At 51.0% G+C, this 20,848-nt stretch overlaps 8 protein-coding genes across 8 annotated transcripts; 5 read left to right on the top strand and 3 right to left on the bottom strand.

Moving 5' to 3' along the window:
- Nucleotides 1–1,265: 1,265 nt before the first annotated feature.
- Nucleotides 1,266–1,784, top strand: CABS01_02367 (uncharacterized protein; the record flags this gene model as incomplete). Its single annotated transcript, XM_060535745.1, has 1 exon — nt 1,266–1,784. The coding sequence occupies one exon, from the start codon at nt 1,266–1,268 to the stop codon at nt 1,782–1,784; it is 519 nt and encodes a 172-aa protein (XP_060396050.1).
- A 669-nt stretch (nt 1,785–2,453) lies between these two features.
- Nucleotides 2,454–2,696, bottom strand: CABS01_02366 (uncharacterized protein; the record flags this gene model as incomplete). The annotated part of the gene is made up of 1 exon (XM_060535744.1): nt 2,454–2,696. One exon carries the CDS (start codon nt 2,694–2,696, stop codon nt 2,454–2,456), a length of 243 nt encoding a protein of 80 aa, XP_060396049.1.
- A 1,897-nt stretch (nt 2,697–4,593) lies between these two features.
- On the top strand, nt 4,594–5,870 carry CABS01_02365 (5-methyltetrahydropteroyltriglutamate-homocysteine methyltransferase; the record flags this gene model as incomplete). Its single annotated transcript, XM_060535743.1, has 2 exons — nt 4,594–5,254; nt 5,302–5,870. The coding sequence occupies 2 exons, from the start codon at nt 4,594–4,596 to the stop codon at nt 5,868–5,870; spliced, it is 1,230 nt and encodes a 409-aa protein (XP_060396048.1).
- A 632-nt stretch (nt 5,871–6,502) lies between these two features.
- On the bottom strand, nt 6,503–8,548 carry CABS01_02364 (uncharacterized protein; the record flags this gene model as incomplete). The annotated part of the gene is made up of 5 exons (XM_060535742.1): nt 6,503–7,445; nt 7,498–7,581; nt 7,643–7,728; nt 7,805–7,972; nt 8,033–8,548. 5 exons carry the CDS (start codon nt 8,546–8,548, stop codon nt 6,503–6,505), a joined length of 1,797 nt encoding a protein of 598 aa, XP_060396047.1.
- A 3,438-nt stretch (nt 8,549–11,986) lies between these two features.
- Nucleotides 11,987–12,187, bottom strand: CABS01_02363 (uncharacterized protein; the record flags this gene model as incomplete). Its single annotated transcript, XM_060535741.1, has 1 exon — nt 11,987–12,187. One exon carries the CDS (start codon nt 12,185–12,187, stop codon nt 11,987–11,989), a length of 201 nt encoding a protein of 66 aa, XP_060396046.1.
- A 2,025-nt stretch (nt 12,188–14,212) lies between these two features.
- CABS01_02362 (uncharacterized protein) lies at nt 14,213–14,610 on the top strand (the record flags this gene model as incomplete). The annotated part of the gene is made up of 2 exons (XM_060535740.1): nt 14,213–14,255; nt 14,318–14,610. 2 exons carry the CDS (start codon nt 14,213–14,215, stop codon nt 14,608–14,610), a joined length of 336 nt encoding a protein of 111 aa, XP_060396045.1.
- Nucleotides 14,611–18,197: 3,587 nt separating this feature from the next.
- Nucleotides 18,198–18,848, top strand: CABS01_02361 (uncharacterized protein; the record flags this gene model as incomplete). The annotated part of the gene is made up of 1 exon (XM_060535739.1): nt 18,198–18,848. The coding sequence occupies one exon, from the start codon at nt 18,198–18,200 to the stop codon at nt 18,846–18,848; it is 651 nt and encodes a 216-aa protein (XP_060396044.1).
- Nucleotides 18,849–19,445: 597 nt separating this feature from the next.
- Nucleotides 19,446–20,220, top strand: CABS01_02360 (uncharacterized protein; the record flags this gene model as incomplete). Its single annotated transcript, XM_060535738.1, has 3 exons — nt 19,446–19,449; nt 19,505–19,865; nt 19,920–20,220. 3 exons carry the CDS (start codon nt 19,446–19,448, stop codon nt 20,218–20,220), a joined length of 666 nt encoding a protein of 221 aa, XP_060396043.1.
- Between the last annotated feature and the right edge of the window lie 628 nt (nt 20,221–20,848).

Genomic DNA, 20,848 nt, shown 5'->3' with positions numbered 1-20,848 from the left:
CGCCACAGGATCCAGATGAGGGTGTGTCTCAACCCAATTCTTATTCCTAAACCAATACTGCAGAAAGCTTCACACTCATGTACTGACCACTTCCCGTAGCATACCAGCATCCTTCTTTCTGGATGTCAGGTCGGACATATTCACTCCGGACTTTGGCAGAAGACAGGATACTATGCGCAAGGACTTGGTTGAATACTTGTGAGAGCACGCACGGTAGCTACTGTCAACCACGCAAGGGAGAATTGCCAAAACGTTTCATCGATACGAGACCGGATCAGCCTTTACGCCTGGTGTCTACCACGAGTGAAGTATTCCAGCAACTCTCCGCCGTTGTGCGATATGCAACATTGAGCTATTGCTGGGGAACATCGACTCCATTAAGAACTACAAAAGCTACGGAAGAAGACTTTGGCGTTTCTATACCTGAGAACCTTCTTCCTAAAACTTTCCGACACGCTATAAGATTAGTCCGCTCATTAGGTATCAGCTATCTTTGGATCGACTCCTTGTGTATAGTACAAGATGACCAGGCAGAGTGGGAATTGGAGGCATCTCGCATGGGGGATTTCTATGCTGGAAGCCTTATCACTATAGCAGCAAGCGACGCTTGGGATAGCGAAGGAGGCTGTTTCCCAGGAGACGATAATAGCATGGAAGCAGTTATAGATGGAAAAGACTCGAGTCCAGGAGACACTAATGATCCTGAGAGTGCGGCAAGAGCTAAGGCAGATCCTACAGTCCGGATGTTCACCTACAAGGGAGAGGACGACTACTCCCAAACGTCTTGCACTAGAATGATCCGTTTTCAATGCCTTGACCCCCGCGAAATTCCACGACAAGCACAGCTCAGCACACGAGGATGGGCGCTTCAAGAGCGAATCTTGTCTCCAAGGATTCTTCACTGTCTGAAGTCGGGCGTTCACTGGCAGTGTCAATACTTGTACGAAACTCAAGCTACTCAGACCTACCAGGTCCACCATTCTACAGCAAGTGATTCGACATACCCCATCACGCAAGTTTCCCAATTGTGGCCTGAATGGATCGAAGATTACTCCAAGCGAGACTTTACTATCGCCTCCGACCGGCTGCAAGCTTTCGCCGGGATTACCAAACACTACACAAACTTAACTTCAAAGAAACCGATTCTCGGAATTTGCCCTGACAATCTTGCTCGAGACTTGGCTTGGATCAGAAATGGCCAAAAGAAGGGCCCCGGTATTCCTGGAGCACCCTCTTGGACCTGGTTTTCTTGTAACGCCCCAATCATGGTAGATGATTGGGGCTTCAAATTTCAACGCCGCTTCAAGGTCTCAAATGTCTTGGACTTGGTCGCCTTTGGCATCGAGTGGAAGGGAATCCCGATGACGTCCCAGATTGAGTCTTGTCATCTCATCATACGTGGAGTTGTCAAGAGTATTTCAGTCCGCATACCGCCAGAAGCCATGCTATACAATCCACCGTACATGCTGCTCAACGATGAAGAGACCGATTTCTCCAAAGGCCCAATACCTTGGACCTGCTCAGGACGATTCGACGATCCCGGTCATCCGGTAGATTCCGGACTCCCATACCCTTGCTTGCTTCTCAGGACGAGGATGATTGAGGAGGCCAAAGTTGGCACGATTTTCATGGATACGTTTCTGATTCTTTCTCGTGAGAATGACCCAGCTAAAGTAAAGTCGACTGAGCATGGGAGCTTTCGACGCATCGGAATCGCATCATTCAGAGGCAAGGACAGAATCTTCGTGGACAATTCCGACAGAAAAACAGTATTCCTCATCTAGAAAGATTATACCAGACCATCCCGTATACCTACATTGAAAGAAGCTTTCAAGGGTCAAATGTTTATTTTAGGAGATGTTCTCGGAAAGTACTGAATAGACCTCCACCACTCCTTCTTATTCCTACTTTAGCGAATGATGCCGCATTCTGTAGTCAATAGTATCAGTCGTCTCAGGACATCCATACACGCAAACAGGATTTGCCACTTCTGGATAATGTGCAAGAGTCCAGTGCCAGCTACTACGCACATTACACACGCTTGCGTAGGGCTTGAGAGGGGAAGTTTGAATGATGACTTGAGTAGAAGGTGAGCTAACTGAATCAACTGGGCTGTACCTGTTGTATTCGACTCTGAATATGTGCAGTGTTTCACATAAGGTTCAAGGAGAACAAATTCGGTTATTTCAATCTAAATGAGCGCTCAAGGTAATAAGAAATGAGATGGATTATGGCAAGCTTTAATAGCTCGTGATCTTCAGCCTCAACTCAAAGAGCATGTTCAACACCTTATTATTCTCTACCCCCTCAGTCGTCCTTGGGGTTGCGGAAGAGTACAGGCGGAGGACTTCCTGGCCGTTGTCCATCAAATTGCCTTCGGGAAAGCGCATTCGGCTGCCAGACATAGGTCAAACCAGGCCTTTCCTGCCTTGCGGTGGCAGGAAGAAAGACCGTCATGCCTTCTGGTATCTGCTGGGATATGTGTAGAGGGCGAAGGGAGACTGTGCTTGGCAGACCCGGAGTAAGTATTCCAGTGTGACCTGCAGTTCATCCTCGTTCGGATAACGCGAACATCCATCGATGGCGCAGAAGACCACCGCTCCTGGAATAGACAACAAAGTTATCTCGAATAGCTGCCGCAAGGCGTTAAAATCCCACTCAGATAATAGCGCATAATCGACACCCATGGCCAACATTCGCTCAGCTGGTGATTTCTCAAGCAACTGAACGATCAAATTGCGCAAAAGATGGAATCGACCTTGCGCGCTATCCTCGCGGAGGATACCACAAAAGTAGTGAAGAGTGACGGCTGGCTACATATCTTGGAGACTGGCAACTAATGACAATCAAACGCTCGAAAGGGGTGTCGTCAGTCTTCCGGGCTCATGAATTCGGACAAATAGGATTTGTGACTGATTTGACTGCATCACATGCGAAATGTTTCGATTTGTGTCACTTTCTTGACGATATCGCTTCCGTTGATTCCCTCCACCCTGGCAACTGATCCGATGATGTCTAAAGCCATCTCTATTCGCCGCGAAGAAACTCCACGCATGCCTTGAAGAACCTGTCGACTAAGTCGCGACGTCTCTTGCGGTGCTTGCTGGAGCATCATGAACACTGCATGAGATGGTGACGATATTTGACTACTTTGATGCTGGCCAAGCAGCTTCATTTCTCCTGCGAAATCAATTAATTAGCTTTCCCTATTTTATATAATATTTAACTCGGCAAAAACTTCCGCTGTTCTTCCAATATTTTGTTCTGGACTGATTCAAGTTCCTCAAATTTCTTCTTTAAGATCGCATGTTCCCCTGTGTGTTTGGGGACGAGTTAGTGACTAAATCACACTCAAGCGGAGATTAAGAGTTCATGTCTATCAAGGAAGAAATAAATGTCACCTACAGTTCGACTCCGTTGCTATGGAGCGAAGCGTCAGGGAATCATCGCTCAGAAGCGCCAAAGCACCTCGTTGAGCCATGGCAGCTGCTATTGGTATCTCTATCACAGAGTTGTTGGTTCGGATCGCCTAGTTCTTTGGGTGATGAAATGTATTGGTCTATATTTTTATTTTGCACAAAGCGAAAAGGGCCGTTTTCAACGGTAGGTTGACTGGGCTGTTGCAAGTTGATATAGGGACTGTTACCGGCCACTGCGTGCCCTAGCTTCGCTGGTCGGCTTGGACCTCCAATTCGACAGCTGCTTTCATACTCTGAACAGTGCCTTTGGCTTTGATCCCGTGCCTGCTCGTAATTAAGAACATTGCTCGCGAAAGGCTGGTGCAAAGGGCTCGGTCTTCTGTATTGTACAGAGAGTCTCCACTATGACAAACACACATCTTCGCGATCAAATGAAGGTCGACCGACAACGCCCCAACGTTATCGTCTACCCCGGTAACGCTGTGACCATACTTGTCTTGTAACTACCGTCAGAGCTTTGCCATTTCTTCTATTATGTGCTTCAGTCAACTCATTTCTTTTTTCAGTGTTCTCTCATCTGCTCACAAATTGAAGCCAGGACGTCGAAGTGTTAGGAGTGTAGTAACTATTTTGGGGTTGACACACGAGGTTTTCCGTCTTCTTAATGGGACTTTACATCAACGTGGCCATGCGACTGCCGAAGTACTGAAGTGGAGAATGAGGGGTAAAGCTGCTTCTCGGACAATAAGAAGAGGGGACAAATGCACCCCAGAAGCTAGTTAATTCTTCAGAGCTCCGACGAAGAGTCGGCCGCGCAGGGCGGCTTCGAAGGAGACAACCTTTCGGCCAATGCTACCAACTCTGGTTTCTCATCTATTTGGGTTTTCACACTGGCTGACGTGAGCTACTCTGACCCCTGGCGACTTGCTTTCAGCTCAACCTTGGCCATCAATCGGCAAACAATACATGTCTGAATGAATTGACCCCTCACTTTGCCCCGCCATGTAAATCCGTTTGCTATAAATCCGGTTGCCCCGCCTTCGACACTAGGTAGATCAGCCACCCACCGAGATATCGCGACCTTTAAAATTCTTGACGTGAGGGGTGTTTTGTAGAGTATAGAGACATACATCTTACTTCCCAGCATTCCATTGATACCAGTAGTCCTTCCAAAATGTCCACCAAGTTCCACAAAGCGCCCCCTTTCAGGGCAGAGCACATGGGCTCTCTCCTTCGCCCTCAGAAGCTCCTCGATATTCGCGAAGGCAAGATCCGTGATCAGGGTCTGTCCGAGGAGGAAGCCGGTCTTCCCGCCGTCGAGAAGGAGTCTGTCGCCGAGGTCGTCCAGCTGCAGCGCGATCTGGGCATCAAGGGCGTCACCTCGGGCGAATTCAACCGCACCCGTTTCTGGGGCCTCATGTGGGATGAGTTCGAAGGCTCTACCCGCTTGCAGGATGCCGAGGCCAGCATGTTCCGGCTGTACCACCCCGACGTGGTGAGCCTTATCGAGAAGGACCGCAAGGTCATGCCCGGCGACTCTGTCATCGCCGGCGGAAAGCTGTCTCACTCGCCCTCAAAGTCCAAGTCCAACTTGCATGAGCTGCGTTTGGTGCAGGCTGCCCTGCCGAAAGAAGAGTGGAAGGACATCAAGTTGACCATGATCACGCCAGCTTGGTTCCACATGCGCTACAAGCAGGGCAGAGCATACACCAAGGAGGCGTACGCCAACGATGCTGAGTACTTCAAGGATGTTGCCAAGGTTTACCAGGCCGAACTCCAGCAGCTTTACGACGCTGGCTTGCGCAACGTTCAATTCGACGACCCCGGCATGGCTTGTGAGTAAGCTGAGTCCGGCAACACTACAATTGCTAATCTCTCGCAGACTTCTGTTCGCAACAGTTCCGCAAAGGCTGGGAGGAGGACAAGGACAATGAAGGCACCGTTGAAGACCTCCTTGACGCCTACATTGCTCTGTACAACGACACAGTCAGCAAGCTTCCCGAAGACATGCACACCGGTATTCACCTGTGCCGCGGCAACTTCATCGGGGGCCGCCACTTCGCCGAGGGTTCTTACGACATCATCGCCAAGAAGCTCTTCCAGAACCTCAACGTCAACACATTCTATCTCGAGTACGACACCGAGCGCGCCGGCGGTTTCGAGCCCCTCCAATTCCTCCCTAAGAATAAGAACGTCGTTGTGGGTATCATTAGCACCAAGATCCCCAAGCTCGAGGATAAGGAGGAGATGAAGGCCCGCGTTCTCAAGGCTGCGGAGTACGTCGCCAAGGGAAGCGGTGAGACCAAGGAGGAGGCGCTCAAACGTATCTGCGTGTCTCCCCAGTGCGGTTTCAGCACGCATGAGAGCGGATACCCGTTGAGTTTGGAGGACGAGAAGAGCAAGCTTTCTTTGATTAGGAAGATTGCTGACGAGATTTGGGGCGAGGCGTAAGGGAATTTACCTAGGTGCACGTGAGAGGAATGAAGGCGAGAGTGGTGGTGTAACATTCAACATGACAGTCTCGAGGGAGAGCGGGTGTAGATTACTGATTGCAAGCGTGTCTAAAGATGTTTGGTCTTTTTTCTTTCAACCTAGTCTTAGGAATCCAATGTCTTTGATGACAAAGTACTTCAAAAATGATGGCTGTCGAGTTCAATCCTGCGATTATGATTGCTTGGAGATCTTTAGAGTACTTGGACCCTCGCTGACCCTAAGCACGAGGGTCAAAGGTCTAGCTTGCTCTAAGTAAATTCAAACAGCTTCAGCCGTCTTGCAAGCTTAAACTCGAGTTACCAACAGACAATTCTCCACATAATGGTAGACAAAGTTAAGGCCAAAATTGAGATGACACCGTAGTGAATTGGTAGCTGACTGCCAACTATGGACTGGGTGAGAGACATGAAGAATGGTACTAGTACTATAGTATGTTGGTTGAATCTCTTCAACCGGGTATTGAGTTAAATATTGAAGCGAAAGAAAAGTGTCGGGCTACCGTCTGTGACGTAGTGTGAAAAGAAGATGACCTCGAGAAGGCGTCATGTTACGTCGCCTTCACAGCCAAGAAGGTTCGGGCAAGCCCAATCCTAAATAGCCTTGACAGATCTCAGAAGGCTCGAGACACTACTCGAGACTTTGGTCAGAAGAGAAGACTCGGATTTTGTTGTCTCGGCTGTCATAACACTCCGGCTGGTCTCGCTGGACCGTCGCCTGGAGTGCATCTCCCGGACAAACTTAGGCCAGGTGTTTGTCAACACAAGATACTTGATGTGGTCTTGTGCGCTATCAAACACCGTAGAGCTGAATCCCGCGGGGATATCACCGGTGTAGCGAGCTTGATGCCGGATATCACCGCTGCTTCCCGAGCTTGACCCTGTGCGTGATCTAAGGTAAGCGTCATCGAAGGGGACAGCAGTGTTGACAGAAGCGTCTTCCCCAAACAAGATGCGGGCAGGCTTGTCAAATACCCGGAACAGCTGCTTCATATCCTGTGATGGAAGGTTCAGAGGGAAATCAGCATGCTCCAGAGAGATGAAGTCGGCGTAAATCTGGAGGGCGAGATTGTATGCATCAAGTTTCTCTTCTGGAGCGAGAGACTCGCGAGATTCCGAATCCGAAATGGCATTCGGCCAGGATCTCGACTTCCATTCGGAGACGCGAGCGAGGAAGGCAATGTTCTCGCCGGAGAAGTCGCTGAGGGCAGAAAACTCCTGCAACGCGCCCTGATTCTCCCTTAAAGCGTGATCGAGTGCGGTCATTGTCAATAGACGACTATCAATATCTGTACCAATATCGGCGGAATCCGTTTGGCAGACAATCGGCTGCCCCTTTTCAGCTTGGCTGGAAGAGACTGGATGTTTCTTGCCATGGAACGACGTTACAGTCGACGCCCTGAGTGTTGTCTGTGATTCAGTCTCCCATTTTGCGTTGGCTTCCGTGACGTTCCTGAGGAGGATGCGGAGTCGAATGATTTGGAAGAGTGGGACAAAAATCGTGAAAATCTCAAACATCATGGTTGAGAGATGAATCCTAGGTCCTTGCATCAGCAACTACAAGGCTTTGGAGTAGTAGGGTTACCAACCATTGGCTTGGAGGGAAGTACATGTTGATGGTGTTAAAGGCTGGTACATATGATGCAATGAGAAACATCGGTGTTGCATGAAGACTTAGAAGTCAATGCTGTCAGCAAAGTTCGAACGCGAAGACGGCTAGGAATTGTAACGCACCCTGAAAGGCAGCAACCGATGGTCTGAGTTCGCCATCCCATTGTATCTCGAATACTCCATGCCCGCCAGATGAGTGTCGGCGCAACCTTTAGGCAGTCAGCTATCAGTGTATCACGCGGAGCTGAGGGTTATGAATCAAAGCAAGGAAGGAGAAAGTCATACAATCCAAGTCCAAATGAACTGCCAAAGGAGGGTTGGCCACCACTCCCATCCGCGGCCCAGGTCAATCAACTGCTCTACTATGTTGTCTCCGCGGATCTCTGTGCCGGGGATGCCGAAGGTAGGGTGATATTTCTTGCAGGCAACCCACATGCCGGTTGTGAGTAGGCACTTGAGAGTGTCAATATCGTTCAGTTGAATAGGGCTTTTGAGTTCTATCATCCAACATACCTGAAATATCGCACCGATACCGATGAAAATCAGGATTCTCCTCCCATAGTCCATATTCCTAAGGCGACAAAGCCACGACGTCTTCGAACCATTGCATCCTCTTCGGATACTACCAGCGCCAGTGCCAGTGAAGTGAAGCCTCTGCAACTTCGCAACGTGTAGAAATCTGCTGTTGGAGGCGTGGAAGCACGCAATACCGAGCGGAAACCAGATACCCATCACAAAGTACTGAACGTCGTACGCAATGACCACGGGCATCGTTCCGCCGATCGGGTATGTAATCTGAGCCATGCACCAATACAAGTGCAGAAAGATAATGGACCCAAAGGCCAGAGGCAGGCCGCGAAGTCTCAAGATGGGGTTTCTTCGGTTGGCCCAGAGGAAAGCCATACCCGCAAAAACGATTGCTGTCCATGTTGCGCAGAATGTGATGTAAAATATGCCAATTCTATCCCATTTTGGCGGCATGGGTGGGAAGTTGTAGATTGTGAGGCCGGCCAATGCTGCTGGATCCATTGTTAAGGTGGTATGTCGTAGTGTCTGTACGTTGCATGAAGAAGGCAAGGGAGAGGGGGGTAGTCGTGATCTTCTTGAAGTTCAGATACGGACTTGGGCAGGGGGCAGCCGCACTTTTCAAGACAACAGCATTTTCGTGGATGTGGGTTGCAAGACAAAGTTTTTGCCGCAGTAAGACCTCGTCCACGCTTCACAAACGACAGCATTGGCACCTGAGAAGTATGGGGATCGCCCATCTTAGATCGCTAGATCCAGCCGTGGGATAGCGTGCTTGGCGATAATATCAATGTGGTACAGATGCTCAGTCCCTCCGAGGCAGCGAATCCCATTGTTCCGTGCTGTCCCCCTCGCATTGTGGCGTCCCTCAGCTATGGCGAATACCCTGTTTGGCACTTTGGCAAGCCCGCAACCCATGAAAAGCAGGGTGTTCACCTCAACTCGGGCTGCCTCTGTTCCTCCCCGTCTTCTTTGCTTCTCTTCTTCATCTTGTCGATCTTTCGATACCGTCTGTGCTCCAGTGCCCCCGGACCAGACCGAGTTCGCTAGACGTTGCGACTAGCCCGCGCTAGATGAGAGATGGCCCAATCAGAGGAGTACCGTTTTGTCTTGGATTTTGCGATCTTCACGACTCAATGTCACCCAGGAAAAGCGAGATGGGGTGCCTTGCATGCGTCAAGTTTTGGAATCTTAGTACTCAACAATGACTTAGTCTGAGAAGTCCGAGTCAAACAGCCTGCTCGAAGCCCCACGAGATCCCCTCATCCAAACGGCATGCATACTTGCTTACTTCATTGGGATGGCTACGTCCTCGACCTGCTGAATGTGCATTAGCGTTGGGATTGACGGCAATAGACGTCTGTTGATCTTTCCTTAAAGCTCCAACTTTTCTCAACGACCGGTTGGCACCGTCAGCCTCTTTGAGACACGGCATTTACGCAGACGAATGAACAAATATGAAATGGAATCGCTATCCTCCTATGCAGTCCCGGCTGGCTTAGAGGCCCTCAAGCCCTTTCGCGCTCGTGTGTGGATGACGGAACCACGTGGTTGCACGTATAGAGAAAGCAGATGTAAGTCAAGAACTCCAAACCTCACGTATAGATGAATGTATTCCTTGCACATGGGATCAAGTCTCTTATCATGAACTCATGCCGCACAGTCATTATTCAGAATACTCATCTCGTAGAAATCGGGCCCAGAGCGCTGGAGCAAGCCGATGCAACCAGATTCAAGTCCATCCCAAATCCAGAGACTTGGGACCCCCAGAGCATTCAGGGGCCCTTGTAAGATGCACAGGCTTGGGCAGATCCCGGGCATGCGGCTGTCTCCCCCGGTCGATACAAAAAATGATTCCATAGAAGTCATCAAATTCAATCGTGCCAAGTCACTCAGTGTCACTAGTCTCGAGTGTCATGTCTTATTTCTTTGGTCCGGTAAACCATTTCTCACCTTGGAATCGGCATTTCAAAGGCCCGTGCATCTGGATAACGATTACGGTCGTCGCTGTCAGCTCGGATCCCAGTCTAGACCACAGCAAGGAGCCCTGCATGATTTTGCGAAGACTTCAAGATGGCTTCATGTGACCAAATCCCCTTCAACGCTTGGTGACTTCAATTGAGGCCCCCAGGTACCTTCAATTTTGCCCAAAAACGACGAAATGGTGTCCGGTTTTGGTCCAGGACCCTTCTCTCGCAAGGTTTGACAGGAAGGGAAACTAACCTGCGCCACCATGCTTTCTACTGCCGACGCCTCTTCGAACAAAGACGGCACCCAAGCATCCGTCGACCGTTCCTAATGCCAAGAAACCGGCCAATCGTCTGTCATTGTAGCGGCCGGCTGCGCAGATAAACAATACCAGTCGAAAGTTCGCGGCTCAAGCGCAATTCTAGTTCGCCGTTCGACTGACCACAAAGGGCCTCGGGCCGGTATTATTCGATGATGGCGCAAGGGTGGTATCAGTGGAAAGTGCTACGTTGCGTATCTATGCCACGCTATTAGTCGCCGATCCTCATGGTGCTGTGATGTTCCGAACAATGATACGTCTGAAGTCATGGTGTAAGACCGGCAGCTATCACAGCGCCACATACGAAAGGCATCTAAGCATCGCCAATGCCTCTCCTGATTACAGATATCCAGGCCTAGTCTAAAGATGATTTGAGGGTCAGGTTTCAGTAAATGTCTTGATTGAGCGCCTGAAGAACATCCAAGTCTATCTGCCTTCAAGACGTGATACTACAGGTTCATATCCAGTACATTTTGTCGATCCTAGGTACCTACTCACAGAGGAGCCTAACGTGAAGTCGAAAGCATACATTCACCTTGACTCTATGGAGCCAACTGTCATGCCTTCTTGGCTGCTCCCAATGTTGGCTCAGTGCACCATGCTTCCTCCGTTGTTGGACCGATTGAGAATATTGAGGAGGATTGATTTTTCTCGTGACGAGCATTCTCGTTTCAAAACAGAGTCATTTGAATGCTCCAGTATATCAACAGTAACTGTTCCTGGGCCGTGGTGATTTGATGCAGAATATGCCCAGTTGCGCTTGCTGTAAGCTCCATGAGGGTCTGTTGGTGGATTCAAAGGTACTGCAAATCGTACCTAACCATAAAACAGTTACCCCTTGGGAGCACCATCAGGCCATTTGTTCCTGTGATAGTTCGAAACTCTTTGAGTTCTCCGTAAAGACACATGGGATGATATTGCAGACAGCAAGTGACGTTTTTTATAGTCGTGGCCTTCATAGGCTCAATTGCTAGGAACATCCACAAGTTTCGTATCTATATCCTGTCACATGCCGTTGTCGTGAGATTACAACTTTGGGTGTAAAAGTCTTTCAGAGTCCGAAAGGGGATCAGATACCGGTGCATGACTGCAAGTTGTAAATGGTAGGTACTTTAGACGGCTCATTACTCTTCTGGAGCCCCAGACCATACTAGCCAGACTAGAAGAAGCAATCGTCAAAATAAAGTCGGCAGTCCGTGTCGAGGCAGTCGGCAATCATTGACAAAATCTTGAACCCGATCCTCTCTACATAGACCGTTCGATTTTCGCTAGAAGTTGCATTTCATCAAGCCCAAACTTCGGTTCATCGCAGGAGCTGAACCATCTCCGTCGCGATAATCTCTTTCTCCCCCAGATCAAAAATTCCAATGAATCGAAGATTCCGGTAAAAGCTTCTCTAGCGAGGCACAAGCAAATGTAAAACGCTTACTCTCCAGCTCGCTTCCCGAATGTCTCTGAATCGACTGTTGTGGCTGTTAGCCTGTGCCGTCTTCGGGATGCCTCACTTACCATTCTCTCAGGCCGACGAGCGCCACATTTCGCCTGCCACGGATTCTTCGTGTCTTCAAAACCATGTGGCCGCAGTCGTACGAGCACGTGGCACCGACCCCTGAGGGGCTGAACGGTTTCCTTCCAGAACTTCTTCCGTGGAGAGCTTAGCAGAACGGGTACACGAGAGCTCCTTCGGCTGCCCTTGGCGTTATCTTGCGAGAAAGAGGCTTGATCCCCTCCTTGCTTCTCTTTGCTGCGTTGTGTAGTTGTGGCTTGGTGGGCAGTGGTCTGACGGTCCGACGGATGATGCTTGGCTTGAAGCTTGGTCGCACCTGTATGTTGTGTACGACGCTGAAGGACCTCATGTCTCAGGGCAAGGTCTGGGGCTTCGGGCAGAGAAAGGGAAAGAGAATGGGCAATCGACGATGGTCTCTGTTGAGCCGTTTGTTTTTGTTTTTCCAATAAGGCTAATCATGTTTCTCCTACTGCTCAGACCATCTTCGGTCTCCCCGATTGGACAGAAGGAGTGTCTACTATCTCGACAGATGGAAGACTGAAGGTGTCACGACATGGAAGGTGGGATACCGAAACTTTCCGTGCCGTTTCGTGGTGAATCACGATCTTCCGGCCGAGATGACGCTCGCGTTCCTGGCACGTCGCTCAGCTGGACGTTCGATGCCTTTCGCGCCTGAAGTTTATTGACTCGAGTGCTGTCGTCCTACGTCGCTCTGCCAAGGTGTCACTATCCTAGTGTATCGATGGGGGCCACGGTTGAACTTCCAGACACGTCAGAATGATCGTCAGGGGGAGGCAATAGAATTCTTCTGCCAAGCGTGACTGTTTCGAGATATGTAGACTTTGTATCTCGCAGCGTTTCAATGGTGTGTATACTGTTCACAGCCTTGGCTGTTCTACGAACAGCGTTGGATTTACGTGAACACTACGCACACTATTCATGGCATCCCGCGGAATCGCAAGCCTATGAAGGTAACAACTGTAGAGGTACGACAGGTAATAGACCGGGCAGAATTGATAGATCATCATATCGATGCAATCGCCCTTCGTACCCGGACCCAAACCATGCAATCCATGTCGGACACAGAAATGTAGCTAGCCGCGGGACAGATTAGGTCGACCCCGGGCACCGGCTTCCGGACATAGCAACATGGCACCACGAGTCTACAACAGCCCTTGTTCCATCGAATCGCGTATCCTTCCGAAAGTCAAACAACTGGTTCCAAGATGTTGGTCGAAATGCAGGTCTGCCCGAGCTTCCCAATTCCCCTTGCCCCTCCCCGGGTGCGCAAAGGTACATGTAGCTCCGAGCGCAGGTCTCGGACGGAGAACGAGACCAATATTTCCTTCTTCTCAATGTTCGACGGCGTCGATGCGCAGCTGCACTATGCCGCGCGTGCGTCTTCAGCGGGAGGAGGAGCGAGACCTGTACTTCGGACAGCTGTTCGGGCTCGAATGCTTCGTGCGCGCGAGGATCCTGTTTCTCGAAGAGGAAGGGCCCCGACAGGTGGGTGCGTGCCGGGTTGTCTTTGCAGGTGATGCTGAGACATTACAACGTGGGAAGAGTCCCACGGGAGCCAGGTGTGAGGGGCAAGGCTTTGATGCTCCGAAGATATTGACATTTTTGTAGACGGGTGGTGGCTTTTACCAAGATTTGGGAGCACTTTCCCACGGAGAAAGAGATCTTCTGCTCGAGAGGAGGGAACGAACCGTCTTGCTATCTGTAGGAAACATACACTTTGAACATCACCTAAAGAGAAGACTCAACTTCCAAGTCAACCTCTAAGTTCTTCGCTTTTCTAGCAGTCACATGTTGATATGCAGTCCTTACGCAATAGTCTGCCGTACTGCGAGGGGAAGAGAAAAACTAGCATGGAAACCACTAGTGCAGTGCAACATCACAAGTCGTACTTGTGCTCGTACACTTGACACTTTTCATGGGGCCGCACAAGAAGCCATGCGGTGTTGCGATACTGAAGCGGTTCCTTGGATTCGTCGGGCAGCCTCCTCGAGAAAGTATGTGCCACCGGTGGCGTATCGAGGCCTTGGCTAGACGTGACTTTTTTTTGAGTATCTTGTCGGTGAATTTTGTTGTCATGGATAGAAGTGAGCGGTGGATTGAGCTGACGATGGGAAGGAGATTCACGCGGGCGAGAAAGGAGTATAAAGAGGGGCTCGAATCTCACGAGTTGGTGATCGGAAGATGGAGAGACATCATAGACATCACTTGGATCATCATCTTCCCAAGCAATAACTGCACATCGATACTCATACTCTTACCTTCAGATACTCAACAAGAATCAGCAATACCTAGTTCAAGGTATTCAGCTATTCTCAAACAAGGGCATCTTTCAGAGTACCTTACGAAAGACAAGATGGGCAAGCATACATCCAAGCAGTCTTCCTCGAAGTCTAAGAGTAAGATCTCCCCGATCCTCAAAACTAAGAGACCATAGCTAACTGAATCCACTACCGGCCAGGCTCCGGCACCAGGGCACCCAACGGGCAGAGCTCCTCCTCGTCCAGCACCGTCCCGGTTGACCGATCGCTCGGCAGGAGCCAGACAACAACAACGACCATGGGGGCTCACGACAGTCCGATGGGTATGTGGCTAACGCAGCCGTTCCATCAGGAGCCATACCACAACATCGCCGCGGTGTCGGCGGACGGATCGGCGGCGGGGCAGGCTGACGGACGTCAGGGGTCCGGGGCATCGGCGACATACGCCTCATCCCGGCCGCAGCACCAGCAGCAGCAGCAGCAGCCGCGCTGAAGTACCTACTGCATGGTCCTTCAAGAGATCTTAGTCTGGTTACGGGACTGTTCTAGTTCGTTTTTGTTAGAAAAGTCTCGTCATTGGATCAACGCCGCCTATTTTCTCTTCTGTCACCACTCTTCACTTCAAAGATAGACTTAGATGCACTTTGCAATCAACATCTTCTCCCGTGCCTAATCGGAAGAGCCTCTCGATTCTCTACCCCGCGCATCATCATGGAGATGAAGGGGTCCAGAATCCGTGCGCACAATGTCAGAAGACGCAGAGGGCTATGACTGACTTGGTGTCATGGCTTGGCGATGAAGTTGGGATGTGGCTCGGGAAGAAGCCAGTGGATTCGGGCTAAAGTTTCATGAGGCTGATGAGGAACTCTGAGAGATTGGGGCCAAGGTGGCTGAGAATGGCGCGCTTTGATTAGTGCCATCAGCCCCGACTCGATGCAGCGTAAAGTTGCTGTTGAGCAACAAGTCCTCATAATACCTACTACTCCGTCCGAACATGTAAATCTGACATCGCCCCCAACAACGAACATTGAAGACAGAGTTCCGAAGCCTTGGTACCTAATTCTCTTCTTCGGGACCCGCGAACGCAAAGTGCCAAGGGAATCTTCGTATTTGCTTTTTTCGGTTCTTCCCCTGCCTGGCCCATCTCTTGGCTGTTGGCCCTATTCGGCACTCGTTCTCTCGGACGCATCCGGGCAAGCGTGCCGAGCCCAACGGCGCAGCTTGGCAAGGCCTCCCAAGGACCCAAAGCACAGATGGAGACGTCATGCAAGTTGCACAGTCACTTGCCGCTGTCCCCCGCGGGCTGCAAGCAGGCGGCCAAGAGACTTAGGAAGCACTTGAGAACTCTCTTGAGAGAGGCTGGTAAGAAGATACGGAATGTTGGGGAGAATTGAAGTTGAGTGAATACCCGGGCAACCCTGACGGTGTGCGTGATTTCCCGATGCGTGTGTATGTGTGTGTGTGACTTGTGAATTCGATAGTCTGGAGTTTGAGTATCAAGTTTGGACTTTTGGCGAGATTGAAGAGTTGCAGCGGTGGTCGTAAGCTGACTGAGAGCCGAATTATTTTGGGGATGGGCGTCCCTTTGTCCGGGGTTCAATTTCCCTATTCTCGCATGCTCGCTTGTTGACAGCTCGACTTATGTCAGCGGCACAAGTCGACGAGATGAGGTCAGCAAGATACGTACCCTCTCACCCTCTGCACAGAGTTGCTCAGGCTCATTCTCACTCTCACTCTCATTCTCAATCTAGTTCACCTTACCTCTCACCTGACTCTCAAGAGTCTCAATCGTCTCAAACATCTGAATTGCTTTACTGGTCCAGGCTAGCCTATGTTCACCCTTCCCTGCCGGCTAGGGACAGCAAAAAGCATAAGCATAAAAGCAGAAATGAGACGGACAACCTACATGACGTCAAACACTCCAAATCAGAAGGCCGCCATCCTCAGTAAGCTTTGACCGAAATTAATTGGCAGCGGACGATGGGCACTGTTTTTGGTTTCACACACAAATGAGTTTTCTGTTTAGTGTTCGCGGTTGCTTGTGTTCCCCAGGTTCAAGCCCCCCCAAAGCGAGCCAAACCTAGCGCGACCATCGAGTCTACAGTGGAGGGAAGGGAAAATCCTTCGAGGTAACAGATCTCTCTATGATGTGCACTAACTGCCCATGTTTTGCGTTGAGATCGCTTCGCTTCGTCTTCCATCATCGGCCCCCTTCTCCACGTGGATGCTCCTTCGTTTTCTGACGAGAGAGGGTCAAGAGCCCACCCCTTTTGCGCCTCAGTTTCAGTGTTCTTTTGAGTGTTCCGGCAGGGAGGACGGCGTGGACGGCACCAGGGACAACACTGTATGAATAAATGTGTGCGGTAGTTGGAGGGTGGAGAAGGGGCTTCAAGGGGCGATGAATTTGTTTATTTGCAAGGGGGCAGCAAGGGAAAGGAGACGAAGAGCGGAAGACAACTGCAACACAGCGACGAGAATGTCACTGAATGATTGACTGAGAAGTGTTTGCAGCATGCGCTGATCGCTGGATGCAGGGCCGGTGAGACAGAGAAACGACTGTTTGGGTCCCAGGAAGACCCTCTCTCGAAGTCTTCTCTCAGTCCTCGCCCAGTCAATCAATCACTCTCTGACTTCCCGCTCCCGCTTTCTGCAGAGTTCCCAATTCATTTGTTCTCGACCAGTCCACTTCGTCCCTGACGAGCTTTCCTCCACAAAATTCCTGCAGAAAGATTGGAAAACGAATGACTAGATGGGCATAGCGCGCCCCTCCTCACGCGTAACCCAGCCACCCCCTGCACCACTTGACTCTTTCCGTCCTTCCGTCTTGTCACTCTGGAGTCTGTTGTCTCGAGTAAGAGACGGAGAGGAGGAAACCAAAACGGAGAGCTAAACGCTATAACGGTTGACAGCACTGAGAGCAGCTAGGTAGGAGCTGGAGGTTGGCGCACCTTTTCAGCTTTTGTTATTGACGCCTCGTGCAACACGCGCGACACCTTTGTTGACCGGGGCCTTTGTTCCCTTCCTAGACACCTAGATTGTGTCGAGCAAGGTATTGTCCGCGTCTTTGCAACCACAAAGAAGGGTCTGGTGGCAGGAAATGCAGTTGACAGGACAGCAAGCCATGAGAACGCCCTGTGCCGCAGAGGTGCCGTGATGGTGTCTTCGATAGCCAAGCCTCGTCCTTTTCTCAGATGGCTGGCTCTGCCGTAGAGATGTGCCCAGCTCGCTCGGCCGGCCCGAGTAGCTCGACTCTTTAGCTCGCTGGCGCTGCACCGCCCGGTTTGTGCTCTTCCATCATCGATATTGGGGGCCAATGGGGCCAATCAGTCAGAGACATACGCGGCAAGGCCAGTGAGTTGACGAGCATCACGGACTCCCGTGTTGCGTGCAGCAGGCTGCATAGGTGTCAGCAAAACGATGTACGGATACGTGAGAGCGAGAATTGCGACCAGAGCAAGATAGAGTTCGAGGACCGCTGACAACAAGTTGAAGAGAAGAAAAAGACTGCAGTTGTGACCGAGCCTTCCGAGCTACGGCGGGACAATTCCCAATGCAGATTCCACCATTCGGGCTCCCATGAACACGGTACTCCGTACAGAATACGGAACCCAGTAGAGGAGGGGGAGCCATAACCTAAACCTGAAGATGCAGCAATCCTTGTCCCGCCCTCGATCAGGGACCGGACTGCTTTTCGCAGCTCGCTAGAGTGGAAACGCTGGTCAAGCTGGAACCCCGGACCCAGTTTCTGACCCAGCCGGTGGCCACTGGTCCGTCGAGTTGATGAGGAGCCCGTCGTTCCCGCAGCGCTTCCCATGCTTTCAGCGTAGCAAGGCCCCGGTGATCGTTAGTGTTTCCCCTCTTGGGCCCGTCGACAGTGTGTCTTGTCACTGTGGCTAGTGCCAAGTTTGTGTTCGTTGTCGGGAGTGTCGTGCTGTGCTACATACATGGTGAATGCTGAGATGCAGAAATGGTGGTTCCGTGGACGATGGATGAATGGAGGATGGGGGAGGGATGTAGGCGCTGTTTAGCCGTTTGCTGGGGCTGGCGCTTCTGCATCGGCAGGTCAGGACAGGCCGGGAAATGTACTTGTGCACACACCTTGAAAGCGGTGGCAACGAAGGTACCGCCCCTGGGTCGTACCATCCCATCGATCCATCGCCCGTCCTTGGTCGGGTGTCTTACCGCGCATTTCTTGCTTTTTTGCCCTGTCGATTTCTCCCAATTGCCCATGTTCCATCGGCTCTGCCATCCAAATTCAGTCCCGTCATCAATCATCCGTTTCCCTCATCTTGTCTCCTTCTCACCACCTTTCCTCCCTTCCACTTCCTTCTCCTGTTCGTCACCTTCACTTTCGCCAAATATCCGACACAATTAAACAAACCACAGCCAACCCGGCTTCAGTCTCCTTCTCCTCTCCCGTCCTCTTCCCTTCTCTCCTCCATCTCCCCACACGCTCGCTTCGTCACTACAACAAGGAGGAGCCTCGAATCCAGTATCAGCCGTGCCGACCGACATCGTCAAGCTTCACGCACTCGACGTTCGCTTCCCGATTATCGTCACTCGCTTGTACCACCTCGCCCCTGGCCGACCGACGTACAATCGACGAAGGATCCAGATCAAAGTCCACTGAAACGCCGCTTCCCAGGACCCGTCCTACGTATACGAGAATCTCGCTTCCTCCAAATACCTACGCTCCATCCTCCGAAGCCCGAGCCGACCGAACGCTGGTGACAAACAACACCCGCAATTGTCAGAACCCACGCTTCCTCGACGTCACAAACCGGAACACGAAAAATCATCAGAAGGACTTCCATCCGCACGGAATCTCTTCCGGAAATTTTCAGAACTTGGCTTTCGTGCATCGAAACGCACATTACGACGTTTTGAAGCAATCTGTGCGGCAGAACCTGGGACGGCAGCTGGACCTGGCTCAACCTCGACCGACTTGGGACGAAAACCACACGCTGACGTGCATATCCGCCAACGGCATTGTTCACAAATCGGGATTATTTGCTGCGACCAAATTCAATCTGCGAATTCACCGCTGCCAACTGTGCATCGCATTCCTCTCCGGCCGCCAATTTTCTGGGCTTGACTCGCTGGATTGTGGCTCAATTTCGCACTCGTGCCACCCGACGTGTCTTGGACCACCGCAATAAGGAGGGAATACCTACCATCGATTGCTCTCAACGTCTCCGCATTCCAACGACTTGTTTTGGCCGCAACGGCTGACAAGTTGCCTACTTCTCTCCGAATTCCTTCTCCTTTTTCCATCTCCAACGCTCCATCTGTTCCCTTCCTCTCCAACAAATCGCCAACACCGTCAAGATGTGTAAGTGACAATTCCGCAATCTTGGACGATGAATCCCTAGCTAAACATGATGCAGCTGGCCTTTCAACAACGATTATGCCCTTTGCGCAGTTGCCCGCGTGCGCTGTGAACTGTGGCCCCTTATACGACGCCAACGGTGCCTGTGTTCCTCCTGCTGTCGCGGCGGCAGATGCCAATACCTACGACAGATGTTTCTGTAGTCAGGGTGTTCTGCAAGCCTTCTCAACAGCCGCCGGCGGTGTCTGCCCCGCTGCTGGATGCGACGACGCTGGCTTCAGCAGTATCCAAGGATGGTACACTTCATTCTGTAATTCCGTCACAGGTGGTGCTGCGACTGCATCCTCGTCCTCGGCAGGATCTTCCTCAACAAGCGGAGCTTCAAAAGGATCCTCCAACAGTGGAAATGGCGGCGATTGGTGAGAATATTCCCAGCCTTCCATGCCCCGCTATCACTAACCTTTTCAATATAGGCTCTCTAATCACTGGAGATGGGTCGTCATGCTTGTCATCCTCGTTGTCGCCATTGCTGGTATTTGGGTTGGCGCCTGCATCTGGCGCCGACGCTACCTCCGCCGTAAGGACCGCATGTACGAGCTCGGCAAGCACGCACACAAGGGACCTAGCGGCATCATTGCCGGTTCTGGTGTCAATGTCAACCAAGCTGGTATCGTCAACTCCCCCGGCCAGTTCATGCCCGGCCCGCCGCCTGCCGTATACGATGAGAAGCCCCCCAAGGAGAAGAAGAAGTGGGTTGTCAACGAGCGGACATAAGAGTGCGACTTCAGTAGACATGTTGTGCGGCATCACTCTTCATCACTATCTCTCAACGGCTTAACGAGACGGCGTTCACATATTTCACGGCATTGGTGTTTGGATATTCACACATACTTGTTCCCAGGCAATACTTGTTGCTCTTCCTTTTTTCCTTTGGTCATTGATTAGGCGTACGGCTGGAAACAATGGAGGGTTCTGTCGTCGGACATAAACAGCATTGGTGGTCCTGGTTCTTGACAGTGAAACCACGCAATCAAAAAGGGCGAGTTTGAAGGGGTGGAAACAGGCCGATGGCAGGAGACCCCCAGTCTCACACAGCTGCGTAACAGAAGCGGCCTGTTTCCCTTGGGCCCCGGGGGAAATGTTCTTTGAAGAACTGGCCCCGGAAAGCGGGAGGGCTCGTGTGGTCAGCTTAGCATCATCTCGAATCAAATGATAATTTCTTATACCCGTTCACAACCACGGCCACTGAAACGCTTTACATTCAGAGCACCAGCAATGTTTTGTTTTGTTTTGCAACTGTAACTGACTCGATGCCGATATCCCGTGGTCGTATGCGTAAGCTTTTTTTTTCTTTCAATCCCTTGCCAAAGAGTATTATCCACAATCATGAGGCTTGTCTGAG

This window comes from Colletotrichum abscissum (genome assembly GCF_030869225.1).
Source record: "Colletotrichum abscissum strain IMI 504890 chromosome Unknown Scaffold_4.1, whole genome shotgun sequence".
NCBI lineage: Eukaryota > Fungi > Ascomycota > Sordariomycetes > Glomerellales > Glomerellaceae > Colletotrichum > Colletotrichum abscissum.
Note: the sequence above shows the minus strand (reverse complement) of the source record. Positions and strands in the feature narration are given on the sequence as shown.